The sequence below is a fragment of the Plectropomus leopardus genome, chromosome 6 (genome assembly GCF_008729295.1).
Source record: "Plectropomus leopardus isolate mb chromosome 6, YSFRI_Pleo_2.0, whole genome shotgun sequence".
NCBI lineage: Eukaryota > Metazoa > Chordata > Actinopteri > Perciformes > Serranidae > Plectropomus > Plectropomus leopardus.
The window spans coordinates 12,757,278-12,772,293 of NC_056468.1; the positions used below are offsets into that span (position 1 = coordinate 12,757,278).

General features: G+C 44.2%; 1 protein-coding gene across 1 annotated transcript in view; it reads left to right on the forward strand.

The window, feature by feature from the left end:
- The window catches only part of LOC121944003 (tetratricopeptide repeat protein 28-like), a 200,966-nt gene that overhangs the window by 165,894 nt on the left and 20,056 nt on the right, over positions 1-15,016 (forward strand). The window contains exons 7-10 of the mRNA XM_042487644.1: positions 3,459-4,255; positions 4,398-4,942; positions 7,477-8,000; positions 14,508-14,617. Coding sequence (XP_042343578.1) covers positions 3,459-4,255; positions 4,398-4,942; positions 7,477-8,000; positions 14,508-14,617 — 1,976 coding nt within the window. The remainder of the gene's footprint in view (positions 1-3,458; positions 4,256-4,397; positions 4,943-7,476; positions 8,001-14,507; positions 14,618-15,016) is intronic.

Genomic DNA, 15,016 nt, shown 5'->3' on the forward strand with positions numbered 1-15,016 from the left:
AATCAAAAGAAAATAATCAAGTCAACAGCCTCTGTTTCTCACCTTACGGATAGCCTCAAGTTGCAAAGGCACTCCTCAGCACCTCCTGTCTCTTCTGAAACCTTTGTTTCCTGTGCAGCACTGGACCTATTTCCCTCATTTATTCCCTTATTTAAGCTGCATTTTAAAACACTATAATGTATGACCCAGCCTTGATTTGTCAGTCAGACACATTATATCCATTAGTAACTCTCAAAGCAGCTTTGTAAATACTCTCACAGTGACAAAATTATGCAGAAATTATAAAAAAAAATATTCACAAGTACAAAACTACATTTGCCAGCTCTGGTAGGATAAAATGTTTTATGAATACTGCCCAGTCTCATTGAAATTCCCTTCAAAGATTGACTCCCCTGTTATGGTATTTTACACATGCCAGTCTCCTTGAGCTGAGACCTAAATACATGTCACATTTCCACAAACACCACAACTCCAGCATCCTAATCCTGTTTTTATTTTGCAAAGATGAACCTAAATTATAATGTTGACCTCATTCTAAAATATAAATGAGGAGCACACCCACGTTATTATTTTTAGACTCAGACTGGTCATCTCTGCTCTATTCCCAGTATCATGTCAGCCCAATGGCAGCAGCACCATTGTTGGTAAAAAAAAATCCTCTTAGCTGACTGTAGGCAGCAGTGCTCTGGACCTCCATAGCTTCCTGGAAGAATGACACAGTGATTTACTCAGAACAAGACACCATCCCTCAAAGTCATCACTGCAGCATATCCCTCTATGTACAGCCAGCTGTGTAATGAAAAGTGACAACACATTGCCATGCTTTTAATGTCTTTGGTTATGGGGGGATGGAAAGGGCTGTGGATGGATAGGGCCCTGTGTAAAAGTATTTGAATGATGTGCTGTGTGCTTTGTCCTGGTTTTTCACAGTCATCGTCTCCCGATGTGCACAAAAGAGAAATAATTGAGCCATATTATTAAATATGTTATAGCCAAGTGCATTTAGTACGCACTGCAGAGTTTCAGTGTTAAGACTCACTTAAACTCAATCTGATTGGAGTCATTTTGATTTGGACAGCACACCACAGTGACCACTCGAGCCAGAGTCCCCCCACTAATTCCAAATTTTTGTGTTTTAGCTGTATTTTCCAGCATGTTTTGTATGGTTTTATTTACTATCCTGCTGGATACCATTCCCAAAGGGTCCCATAATCCTCTTACCATATGGGGGGGAGGGCAGAAAATATTTTCTTGCTTCAAGTGAGGCTCCAGGCATAGCCTAAGGCTTATGGCAATTTTGGCTGCAGCTTCCGAGCCCAACCTCAAATCTCGCCATACACCCCCAGCCTCTGCCCCGGCTGTCTCTGCTACCCCTCTGTCCATCGCCGAGCCCCACATCCATTTTTAGCCTGCAGCATGGAACATGTTTGCTGGTAATACATCAGTAGGCATTATATCCTCAGTAAGATCAGCCTCCGTTGGGGAAAGCATAACCTTGGGAGTGACTTTGTGGCGAGAGCTGTCAGTGCTCTTCCAAATAGCCTGCTGTGAATCTTAACGTGCTTCCACTCATAGGAAAAACTCCCAGGAAAGGCAAAGCTGAAGGGTTTGTCCAAGGTATAGGGAATGTGTGTGCCAGTGGGACCTTAAAATCCAAAATGTTCTAATCCTCATTTATTTATTTTGGCTCAAGCGAAAGACAGTTTAACTGTATTTGTACAGTCCAGAGAACCACAATGAATTTCACTCATTGTGAAGTCATGTCATTTGCAATCTGAATTCTTCCTGTAATATTTGGCAGCACCACTTCTCTCCGTGTTCTGCTCTGTGATACGCCCAGCATACTAACTCCTCAGGGTGCTGACCTGATGATTACAAGGTCAGCTCAGGTTGGATCGCTTTAACCTGAGAACACAAGCAAGCAAACAAACAGCAAATAAGGTTTGATTTGTCGGTGGGTGTCTCCTGCATGCTGAATCATGGTCTGAATTAAGCAGGGAGAGGATCTTTGATGATGTTTTCTCAGCGAAATCCAATCTGACTGCAGAGAAAAGCTGTTAAGGTTTTTTTTCAGACATCCAATTTAGGCAGGTTTAGTTTGAAAGTAATCCCCTCATTTAGACTTGATTTAGAGTGAAATATTGATCATGCAAATCGCACACTTATGGGCAATGTTAACTCATTTACAACTTTGTGTGCACTATATGGATATATGTATGGATAAATATACATGCCTGGTAATGTGTCAAACCAATATGCAGACCAGTGGCTCATACTAGAAAGGCGCCACAGCTTTTTTCTTCCATTCTTATTGGCCCGAAGTGCTGCTTTTTAATTGAGCCAACATCTGAATGCACAGCCACATCTATCGTGTAACTTCTGCCATCGTTTGAGTCGTCTGTTTAGTTTCAATCCCACTGTTTATGTAGCCTGTGTTCGGGCCCATAATGTGGCAGGTTTCGGATGAAATAAATGGGAAAACACACATGGCGGTAACAAATCCCGGCGGCACCATCACATGCTCGCCACAAGCCACAGAGCCTCTCTCGGCCCCTGGTTCCCACCCATTCTGACTGTTTCCATCCCCGGTGTCCCATCAGGGGCTGCACCCCCGTCCTAGTAGCCCATTAGTCTCCATGCTGATGCAGCAAAGCAATGATGGCTGGGCTGGTGAATGAAGTTATTTGCCTTGCAGCTGTCCATCAGCCAGTCTTCGGCCGTTCTGTGAGCCTTCAAATTATCAGTGCAATTATTTCATCGAAAGTTGGATGACAATGCAGTAGGAGAGACCCAGACATTAGTAGAGAGTCTCAGAGGATATGCTGTGATGTCTCTTTACTCTCTGCTGTGTATTAGTCAATGTGCATAAGCATGTGGGTGCACATTTGTTTGGATGTTGTGTACGCATGTGTGTGTGTGCCAGATGGCTGCCTGGCTGTGGGGTAAAGCTATTATTTTTCAGAGGATGGTATTTTATCAGAGATAATACGCTCAATGCACCGGGTTCTCCATTATTTATTGTTTCTCCACACTTATTTCATTTTTTCAAGTTGTTTGCTGAGCTTTCCGTCAGCTCTTCACGCTCTCACCGCACTTTTACTTCCTCCGTCTTTTTCTCTTGTTCTCTCATAACCGTTTCCAACCCTGTGGAAAAATTGTTGATTTTGGTAAAATCCTTCTAAGACACAATCATCAAAGACAGCTTAGGCAATCAAAAGATTCTATTTTGGTGTTATAATAACTCTGTTTGATTGCACTACATTTTAATGACCATAATTCTGCTGGAGAGTGTGTTGTGTAAGCAGAGAACAGATGGCTCAGAGAGCATATTTTAACAACCAAATGACTTGTTTTGTACATGAAGAGCTGACTAGGCACTTGAATTTTACTCAATTACAGTTTTCCTCTGAATGGGTCTTTAACTTCATCCTCCCGCTCTCTCTCTCCTCTCTCCGCAGGCATCATCCACCAGATGAAGGGGGACTATGAGACTGCACTGAAACTTCACAAAACACACCTGGCCATTGCTCAGGAGCTGAATGACTATGCTGCTCAGGGCCGGGCCTATGGAAACATGGGTAATGCCTACAACGCCCTGGGAGCCTTTGACCAGGCTGTTCGCTACCACCGCCAGGAGCTGCAGATCTCCATGGAGGTCAACGACCGGGCCTCGCAGGCCTCCACCCATGGGAACCTGGCTGTGGCTTACCAAGCCCTGGGAGCCCATGACCGCGCTCTGCAACACTACCAGAACCACCTCAACATTGCTCGCGAGCTCAGAGATGTCCAGAGCGAGGCGCGGGCTCTGGGCAACCTCGGCAACTTCCACTGCTCTCGAGGAGAGTTCCCTCAGGCCGTGCCCTACTACGAGCAGTACCTCCGCTTGTCCCCTGACCTCCAAGACATGGAGAGTGAAGGGAAAGTTTGTCACAATCTGGGTTACGCCCACTACTGTCTGGGAAACTACCAGGATGCAGTCAAATACTATGAGCAGGACTTAGCTCTGGCCAAGGACCTTCATGACAAACTGAGTCAGGCCAAGGCATACTGTAACCTTGGCCTGGCATTCAAGGCTCTAGGAGACTTCACTAAGGCAGAGGAGTGTCAGAAATACCTGCTGTCCCTGGCCCAGTCCCTGAACAATGCACAGGCTCGCTTCAGAGCTCTGGGGAACCTCGGGGACATATTTGTCTGTAAAAAAGATGTTGCCGGAGCCATTCAGTTTTATGAGCAGCAGCTGGCCTTAGCTCACCAGGTATGGCCACACACACACAATGAATGTAGTACAGCATGTACCAGAACAATTCATCATATAAATAGGAAATGTCATGTGGAATGTAATTTTGATATCACTCACTCGCATCCCTCATGCTGATATTATGACATTCTCGTTTCAGGTTAAGGAGCGTAGGATGGAGGCCTGTGCCTATGCCGCCCTTGGGGCCACCTACAGACTTGTGCAGAAATATGACAAAGCTCTGGGCTACCACACCCAGGAGCTGGAGGTGTATCAAGAGCTGGGCGACGTGTCGGGAGAGTGTAAAGCCCACGGTCACCTGGCAGCTGTCTACATGGCTCTGGGGAAGTACGCCATGGCTTTCAAGAGCTACGAAGAGCAGTTGGAGCTCGGTCGAAGGCTGAAGGATCCCGTTGTGGAGGCCCAAGTGTACGGGAATATGGGCATCACTAAAATGAATGTAGGTGTGATGGAGGAAGCTATTGGTTACCTGGAGCAGCAGCTGGCCACTTTGCAGCAGCTGAGTGGCAACGAGGCAGTGATGGACAGGGGCAGGGCCTATGGAAACCTGGGAGACTGTTATGAGGCTCTGGGAGACTTTGAGGAAGCCATCAAGTACTATGACCAATATCTGTCAGTGGCTCAGAGCCTCAACCGTATGCAGGACCAGGAGAAAGCCTACAGGGGCTTAGGCAATGGACACAGGTGAGTCTGCTTTAAATGAAAGGTGTCATGCTTTAAATGAACATTTTCACAGTAGAGCTATGATTCTTTGCCCTAACCCAGTTGAGCCCCACTCGACCCATGGCGTGCAGGCTGGATAGGGCTTTAATTTCTCAAAAATCGCTCCAAACTGCCAGTGTTTTTCTGTTTTCGTTTTTCTTTAATGTAGATCTTATAGTCTGTGTAATCATGAATAATGTATGGACTGTGTTGCCCATTTTGTCAACCAATTATAATTAATGAAAATGTTGGGATTCAGAATTAGATGTAAACTGACAAAGCATTTTATTTAGGCGGTAACTTTGCTCACATACCATAAACAAACTCCAGTGCACCGCACTGGAGATGCATAACATTTGCAGTTCACATGTTTAAGTGCTAAGAGTTGCATTGAACTGGAGGGAAAATGGGAAAAAGAGAAAGAGGGGCTGCAATGCATTGTAGTTGGCAGTGTTTGCCGAAGCGTCCCCGGCAGTGAGAGTGATGTGTGTAACATGCAGTGGAGAGCATTGATCATCATCAGTGTGTTGCATTGCTGTAAACCATTGTGGCTCTCCATATACACTTGAAGGGGCACAGCTAGGACTGGGTATTGGTGCTCGATACCTTTTAGATATCAACCAAAAGAACCCAGTACCAAGTTATGTCAAATAATACCTGCACTCAATCCTTTTTGTGCCCAGATTTATATTATAATGTCTATTTGTATTGTTTTGCCCACAGCTAATCTCCACAAGTGTTCTTTGGTGTTTGATTGTTCCTCCACCACAGAAGCTACAACTCATACAGTCTTTGGTGTGGTAACATCCAGCACATTGTTTTTGAAAAGTTGACAGTTCAGCTGGCTAAGATGCCTCCAAAACGTTTGAAAGTATAGCTATACTACACGCCTTTGGCACCTGCTGGCAATTTACACAGCTGAAGGTTTCTTTTGCCATGAGTGGTATCAAATGAAGTTGAAAAGAAAAAGTCATCAAATATAGTACTCTGACAGTATCGGTGTCACTTTAAGGATACCGGTATTGTTTCTTGGAGGATACCCAGCTCTATCACACCTGTCATGTACTAGATGAAGAGCTGATGACAGTCTCTTGAAATAACAGTAGGAAGATAATAAGAATAATAATGATAATAAGAATAAGAATTTTTTTTATTTATTTATTTTTTTTAACAGCTGAAATTCAGGTTTTTAATTGGGCTTGGGCATTGTTTGGGTAGGGTTTGCACAGAAACTATATGGGTTCATGTAGGGTCTGGCCTGATGTTTTTGGGTCAGATATAAGCACTATTTCACATTGCTAGGGAAGTACTTTTCTGTCTTTGTATAAAGCAGCAGTATCAATTTCCTCTAGTTGTCGCAGTAGCAGATAATTGTATTGACTGGGTATTACTAATAATCACAGTAATCCTACTTTGCATGTTATTTTTCTCCTTGCGCTCACTTTAAAGGACCACCATAGTTTAGAGACACCTTGCTGGTGAGCGAGGCTTGGATGTAAGCCTGGTGCTAGCTGTCTCAGCAGCAGCCTAGTGGCCCTGGTCCTTATCTGTATGCAAAGAGGCTTTGGCACACAGACGTCTGAAACTGAGGGAAGCGCAGTTATTTTCGAGGCAACCTCTTACATCTTGTGTCTCTCTTCTCCCTTCTATTTCTCCTTATGCTTCAAAGAGCTGATAGCATCCAGGGAGACTAACACTGCAAAATAAAACACGAAAGGCTTGCTGAAATCCTCATTTCGCAGATGATTTTCTTCTTATTGTACGTCATCAGCATGGCACCACGGCAATCACACACGGCAGTATTAGCCATGCATGAGTTCAGAGGGGAATAATAGACATCACACTCAAACCCTTCTCGTCTTCTAACAGCTCTTAGTCAAGCATATATATTATCACACAACATTAATTAAGCTTAAGGCTTTTATTCTTTTAATGCTCCATTTGAACCAGCATCAGGCAATTGTTGGTGGTGCCTGAGCATGTGAATAAAGTCTGTTTGAAGGCTGTGAAGGCGAATAAAATGTTGAGATGGGATGAATGGCACTCTGTCAAAACATACACTGGAGGATGGAAGCGAGGATTCTTTGACAGATGACCCATCTTGAATGAAAGGATGGTAGACAGTGTTACCTTTGGAATACAGCCTACATTTTAAATTTCATAACAGTTTAGCTTTCAGCAGTGTGCTGGACATCTGAATCTATATTTCATTTACACCGAAACTGAAATTATCCGATTTTTGCAAATGAATAGTTGCTGCAATGTGCGCTGTTTTTTGTGTTCTGATAGTGCAGAGAATAGATAAGTATCTGTATGAATCAAGAATACAGTTTCCCCCTGATATGAGATAAGCACAGAGATTTATTCTGAGTGTTGTGGGCATTAAAGATATCTAAGTATTTTGTTCAGTCTGCACAGAAAATGGCAGTGACAGATTTTCTTTGAGGTTGTCTTGTTGCTTTCTTATCTCACATATCTTACTCCTAATCTTATTGGTTTTCTGTCTTTACCTGCAGGGCCATGGGAAACCTACAGCAGTCGCTGGTGTGTTTCGAGAAGCGGCTAGTAGTGGCCCACGAGCTGGGAGAGTGTGGAGGCAAGGCTCAGGCCTACGGAGAACTGGGCGCACTGCACAGCCAGCTGGGAAATTATGAGCAGGCTATCTCCTGTCTGGAGCGTCAGCTGGCCATTGCCCGCGACACCCAGGACAGACTGCTGGAGGGCGACGCCAGCTGCGGCTTGGGCGCTGTATATCAATCTATGGGAGAGTACGAGACAGCCCTGCGATGCCACCAAAGTGACCTGGAGATTGCAGAGGAAGCGGGCAGCCCCACACGCCAGGCCCGCGCCTATGGGAACTTGGGCCTTACTTACGAGTCGCTTGGAAACTACGAGCGGGCGGTGGTGTTCCAGGAACAGCACCTAAGTGTGGCGGCTCAGACTAATGACTTGGCTGCCAAGACACTGGCCTATGGCAGCCTGGGGAGAACACACCACGCACTGCAAAACTACTCACAAGCTGTCATGTACCTGCAGGAAGGTGAGTGAGTCAGGGGGAACAGCAGAGAGGATTGCCTTTGTTGCCTGAGCTGATAGGCTTAGAGTTTGTGAATTCATGAATATGAAATTCAGAGCCTATTTGTTGCTAAGCCTTTGCCACATTTTTATTAGGCTGTGTGCATGTGTGTGTGTTTGTGCTTTTGTGCTTATGTGTTATAAGCGCACAGGGGGATTTTGTGTGCGTATTATGCGTCTGTTGTCTTCTGTGCTGTATAGGTACACCAGCATTTGTGTGTGTATGTCTGTGCAAAACTATCAGGATGCATGCCAAGGCATTTTTTTTTTCCTGTTTACTTTTTCGCTCTTCTTCACACCTCTATATCTACTTCTCTCAGAGGGTTCTTTGCAGTGAGGTGCCAAAGGATCTTTTCACACGGTGGCTGACAGACTCCTGCTTCTCATGCTTCATTGTCCCTTGCAGATTATACTGAAATAAAAACCTGCAGCTTGGCCCCTCGAAAATTCATTATGTCACCGACAGTGCGGGAAGCATTTGTCACGGGGGACGTGATAAGTGGAAGCATCCATGGATGTGAGCCGAATGTCCACACCACTAGCCTTGCCTGCGCCCATTGACAGACCTCATTCTCAGGCACACCCACCGTGTTACGACCCAAACCCTGTTTGAATCCGAGGAAATTGCAGCTCGTGTACGAGGACAGTTGTATATTTCACCCTGCAGGGAGTGAATGCGAGGGAACAGGAATATATCTCCTCCATCTCTCCTCCGTCCACTCTATTAGAGTTAGCAGAGCCTGCAGTGACCCATACACCCTCTGCAGGCCTGCTTGTTGAGCTTTAATGGAAACAAAGGCGACAGGCCATTCTGTCTCCACCCTGTCCTCCTGTTGTCCCCCGCACTGTCCTTGCATTGTTCCTCGGTCTGGCTGTGAAAAAGAACAGTGCCTTCACTATCCTTGACAGCCAATTATTTCTGGCCAACCTACCCAGACCGAAAAGTTGGCGAGTTTTTTTTTTCCTTCAGTTTTTCTATTTTTTTCCTACTCCTACTGTTAGTCATGTTTTGTTTTTATTTTTTTTTTGTTCTTCATGCTGCACTGCTTGTTTTTTGTTCATTGGAAAAGATTAATTGGAAGGAGGGATAGAAAGGCAGCTCCGAACTAGTGCAGATACTGTCGACAACATGTTACCTCCATATCAGTGCATGTGTATTCATATGTACGCTGTGTGTGTGTGTGTGTGTGTGTGTGTGTGTGTGTGTGTGTGTGTGTGTGTGTGTGTGTGTGTGTGTGTGTGTGTGTGTGTGTGTGTGTGTCTGTTGGTTACTCCATGTTGCACAGTGATACAAAATGACAAGACTACAGCGGAAGATACCAATTAATTGTTGATAGGCAGACATAATTTCTGTCCCTTTAAGTGTTCACACTGCTCTCCCAAGTTATCCTCCTGTAATGTTACATTAAAGGACATTGCACATCGCTGTCTCAAATCTTAACCAAAAGGGCCATTTTACACCAAGATGCACTTTTAACTGATTAAGGCGATAGTGTCATTAAATCAATGCTGTCATTGTAGCGACTAATGGAGGTATTAAAGTTGCTCCACGCTTCATTTATGAAACCACAACTAATGGAATAATAATATTGACCTGCAAAAGGCTTGTTTTGGTCAGTATGCACATGATGCTTAGTATGTGACCCTGGAAAAATACAGATGTATATTGAGAAATGCAGATTATAAATACAAAACTAATTTACAATGTGCAGTATATACCCTATGGAGAAAGTCCACCAGTTGGAAAAATATAGAATTTATAGAATTTGTGTATAAATGGACCATGTTTTGTTTCTTGGCTTATATGTGCAAAACATAGGATTATAACCTCATAGTGCGCTTGTATGAAATCTGTGAGATTGGTAAGAAAGATGCCTTAATTGTGTGTAAGACTGATTAACATTGTAGGTTCATATACAAAGTATATTAATGACATGCACTGATTTTCTGTTATAAACACTATATAATATAATAGAACTGACTCAGGGATTGTAATAGAACACATTCATGCAGGTTGGCCTTTGAACAGCCTGTCAGGAGGCCTATAAAAGTAGATGCAGATGGATGATAAGTATCACAGTGTGAAATGTCTGGACCTTTCATCTTCATATGTGGACCCCTCACAGTTTTCGGCGTGTCTATTTTTATAGTATACCTCTTGAATGTTTGTTGCTTTAAAATGACAGTAGGGGTTTGACTGGCAGCATAGTGATCTGCTGATATACTTTTTTGTCTCTAACTTTTGTAGATATTTGTGGCTAGACTCGGAACACAGAATCTTTTACCTCACCTCAGTATATTTCGGTTATATTGGTTTCTGTATATGACATTTAGAACGTTAATATAGCTGCAAATCAAGAGTGTAGGTTTTGTTCCCCTGATTTTGAAACATAACCTTTGCCTTTGGTTTGCTGCTATAACAATAACCTTATGAAAACCATTACAATATGAAATAGGAGGTTTGGGGGTCTTACGCCAGAAAATTGTCAAACTGTTTTTTTTTCCTGCATTCTGGTGATTTTTCAATGCACCAATTTGTGCCTTTTTGCGACAATGTATGGTGTAAGTGTCTTCAGTTTTGTCAAAATCAAAATCCCCTGCTACTCATATGTATTTATTGGGGTAGACCAATTTACATGCTCTAAATACTGAGGGGGACATGTCCTCCATGTTGTCCCAAGTCTATGCCTATGCAGCAAATAATTGTTTGATATTTAAAGACATGGGAAATAATGCTCCTGAGTAGAGAATCAAGTCCCGATCAGTCTGTGTGTCTTGTATTCTGAGCATCTCTGTGGTTTGTTGTGGTAAGCTGTAAGGGCTGCGCATGCATGCTAGTGCAAGTTTCTGTCCCACTGGTGAGCTCATTGCAGCTGCGTTGCATTAATCTTATTTGGCATATACTGCTGATATCTGGACAGCATCACAGAAGTGTTGCACCCACCCTCCGCTCCACCCTGGTTAACACCACTAGCTCTGTCAGCACTGTTGATGTTGTTTAGTACTGTTTATGGAGTTAGCATAGTAGCCAGTAGCCACTGGCTTAGCCACCTCCATGTTGAGAACCATGTCCATACGCTCCGAATATTAGGCCTGCCCCCTGAAAGTTGATGATTGGAATCATCAAAGAGAACTGTGCACTGTAATTCTGGTGTCATTTCAGTCCCCAGATTTAGCTCTGCTCCTTACTTTTACTCTGCTCTTTGGGACAGGAAGCTGCAGACCTAGACACAGGGTGAGTCTAAGTGAGTTGGAGGCAGCTGCCCAGAGGAAGACAGGCTTTGTCTATTTGTTTATTTGCCCTAGTGCACAGCTAATCTTCCTGGGATCCACATTTAACAGTTCAAGCCATGCAAAGTAAAACATTTAAAAACATTTGACATGACAGCACACAAATAGCAAACATAAGACAGAGAAAAACAATATATATGATAAATGTATGTGCATGTATGTAATGCATGTATAGTATATGTGGATGTATGAATAGGAAAGTTCAATAACTCTCTCAATATGGTTCACAGCAAAAACTACAAAACTCCAAGACACAGCATCTTGCAAATATGATTTTCAAACGTGTTGCCTTATTTGCTTTTTAAAACATTGATTTCTGTGTTAATTTAGTCAGTAACAGTGGCAAAGAATTCCATGCTTTCATTGATCAATATGTTACTGCACGTTTGAAGAATTTAGTGTTTGCTTTGGGGAGTGAAAATGGACCTTCTTTTGCCTGTCTGGTAGCATATGATTCTAAATTGTGTTTAAAATGGTTGTGCCGGTATAAGGTGATATGTTTTGGACTGTAAAGCATCCTATGTTACAGCCCTGAGAACGTTAACGTTCTTCTGCCACCTGCTTAGAAGTGGTGAATTTACAGCTCACAGCAAGTCAGTATGATATAGTCTCTGGGTTTTGTTTGATATCTGGTGTCTGAAAAAAATGTTGCACATTTCTGATCTGCCATTAGTACGTTGAGCACACATTTGCTTGGAGGGCTAACTTGCTTCGTTGACTATATTATGCGTGTGTCAATGAGGTGAACATCCTGCTGAACCCTGTTTCAAAGTCTCTATGGCAAAAAAAGGAGCGAATTGTCAATTATTCATAGAGAACTGTCAAATTCGATTAGACTGACATAACTCAGAGTTGGGTACACAACCTTACTGAATTTTGCATAGATCCCCTTTAAAATCTGATAAAGGGAAAACTGAATAAGCATATCTTTCTGTTATCTCATGAATTATTAAACAAGATTTCATATTTACAAATATTTACTTCTTGGGTTAATGTAGATGTCAATATTGTCTCAAATACCAATGTGACATTTGTTTATGATGATTTTTTTGGGAGATTTTTTCAGTGGAAAGGAGCAAGACACAACAGTAAGAGTTTTTTTCCTCCAACAACTGTTTATGGTCCTCCTACTGTATATGACACACTGTTCTCTCCCGCATATGGTCATGATCAAAGGGTTTTGTGCTGTCATGTGTCATGAGTGCGCATGTGCCTTGGTACTGTGTTACCGGCTCAACGCATTTGCGGTTCTACGGTGCATGAGATTTCGTGCCCTTGTTCCAACTCACTTGTACGTGGTGTGGGCCTCGGGGGCTGCAGAGAATCTCTCACCCAGCTGTCAAGCAGCCTTTAAAGTGTTCTCTAGTTGCTCTTCAGGGTGCAGCCAGCCACGGCCACATCCTCGTGTCAGCCGCTGCTACGTGACTGTGCCTGCGGGGCGCACCAAAGGCACGCACGGTGACAGTGACAGACACTGAATGATACAGAGCGGGAGAACAGAGGGAATGAGAGTTAGGAAGGAAAGGAGGGATGAAGGGAAAGAAAGAGAATGGCAGGAGAGCGGGAAGAGGGGAGAGACAGAGATCGGCATGAGTCATAATTCACATGTATTATTTCACCGTCAACTGGAGAATAAAGAAAACATAGAGTTGGTTGACATTCAGGCTTGATCATAAAGAACTATCACAGAGCAGCTCAGAGAAAGAAAGGTTTTTGTGTGTGTGTGTGTGTCTGTGTAGTAGTGTATGTGTGCAGATAAAAGACTCAGAGCTGGAGTTGAGATGAGTGAGGGGTGAGGCTGTCAGAGAATGAAAAGGATAATTTAGATCTGTTTCCTCTCTCTTGCTCCAGCGTCTAATGAGCCCTAAGCAGTGCCGAGTCCCCCGCAAGCACTGCCACCACAGTCAAGATGAAACAGGTAGAGAGCAAGGAAAAGGGGGGGGGCAGAGACACAGGCACAGAGATGAGAAAATGAATACGGGAGGTAGAGGGAGAGAGGAGCACAGCAGATGCATGGGGGGAGAGGGCAGGCAGACAGAGGGAGGGTGTGTGGAAAGATAAGGCGAGAGGGGAGACTGTTGCAGGCTTCAAAGGCTGCCGGCTAGCGTGGCCATGGAGGAGCCATGAAGTCTATGGTTGCGTGGTGTGCTGGATCTTGCGGAATCGGCTGGCTGTTTCGGGTCACGCTCTCTGTTCTTGGCTTATCTGGTCCAGCCACAGACTGTTTTCCAGGAATGCCGAGAAAAGCAGGCTCGGATGAGGGTGGCTTGGCCCATTTTCTCGTCTCTTTGACCAAAAGCATGTTCAGACCCCTCCGTCGCACAAGCAAGTGGAGAGAATAGACTTTCAAATACAGAGCCCGGTGTTAAGTGAGACTGTGCATGAGCAATAGCCCATTGGGAACCGCAGACTGCTTGCTGTGCATTTAGCACCTTGTGGGTGATATGTGGCCCAGCAGCTGTCGTTTTTTGTCTTTTTTCATCATTGTCCTCTGTGGAGTGGCATTTTCATCTCAGTAATTGGGCAGAACCAAATACTCGGCAGGCAGACTGAGGACACATGCAAAGATGTGACATACGCCTCACTGCTTGAGGGATTGGAAGTGAAAAACAAACTGTGTGCTCGCCAGGTGATCTGACATAGGCACACTCACTGAGCACACACACACCTAGATACACACACACACACACATGCTCGTGTACCTGCACATCCACACCTCCCCTGGCTTCCTAAGCAACTCTGCGAGTCTCTCAAACAAAATATCACAAAGTCGACTTTGCACTGTGAGTTTGCACATGGTCTATTATTAGCTCATCAGTGTGTTTGCAAATATTTGTAGACGTCTTCATGATATTGTGTGGCTTCTTTTATGCAAGCATTAAGCGTGTGTTTGTGTTTGCTCAGCCAGTCGATGCTTAGCATTGATTACTATGCAGTCCGATTAGTGCTCTAACAGCTTCCCTCTATGGCAGAAGTGTGTGTGTGCGTGTGTGTGTTTTAGCCCCAGTGTGAGCAGTATCTTACAACTGAGGCCAAATATCCAAACCTGTTCGCTGTCAGAACATCAGTACCACGCTATGCTTACATCTGTTACTCTGAAAGATACCTAAGAGTCTGCCTGCTCTGAATAATTTTTACTCTCCTCTCTCTCATCTGCTCCCATTTCTTCCCCTTCTGACAGGCCTGCGGCTTGCAGAGCAGCTGGCGCGGCGTGAGGACGAGGCAAAGATCCGCCATCGTCTTGGGCTCTCTCTGTGGGCCAGTGGGAATCTGGAGGAAGCCCAGCATCAGGTATCTCCTTCTCTATGCTCCTCTTGCCTTGACTCACCTTCACTCAACTCTGCTCTCCTCCATCTGGACCCCTTCCAGCAAAAGCACCTCTTGTAGTTAAAACTAACCTCTAATGAGCACACATCTGTTAGTCGGCAAAAATTACAAATGAGAGAGGGTAGTAGATGTCCAAAGACCTGGCGTGTGAAATATAAGTTTTCATTCATGCCCTTATAGTGAAAGAAAGAGCCCAGAGGAGAGAGAACAACAGGAGCAGAAAAAAGGATAGGTGGCTATAGAGCTTGAACACGGCTGCTGGCAATATGCTTGGGAGTCTGTTGAGCTGGTAAACGCTGTCATCTTAGCAGACAGGCGACAGATGACTGAAGATTTTTTTGTATCTATGTGCATGGTCTCAGG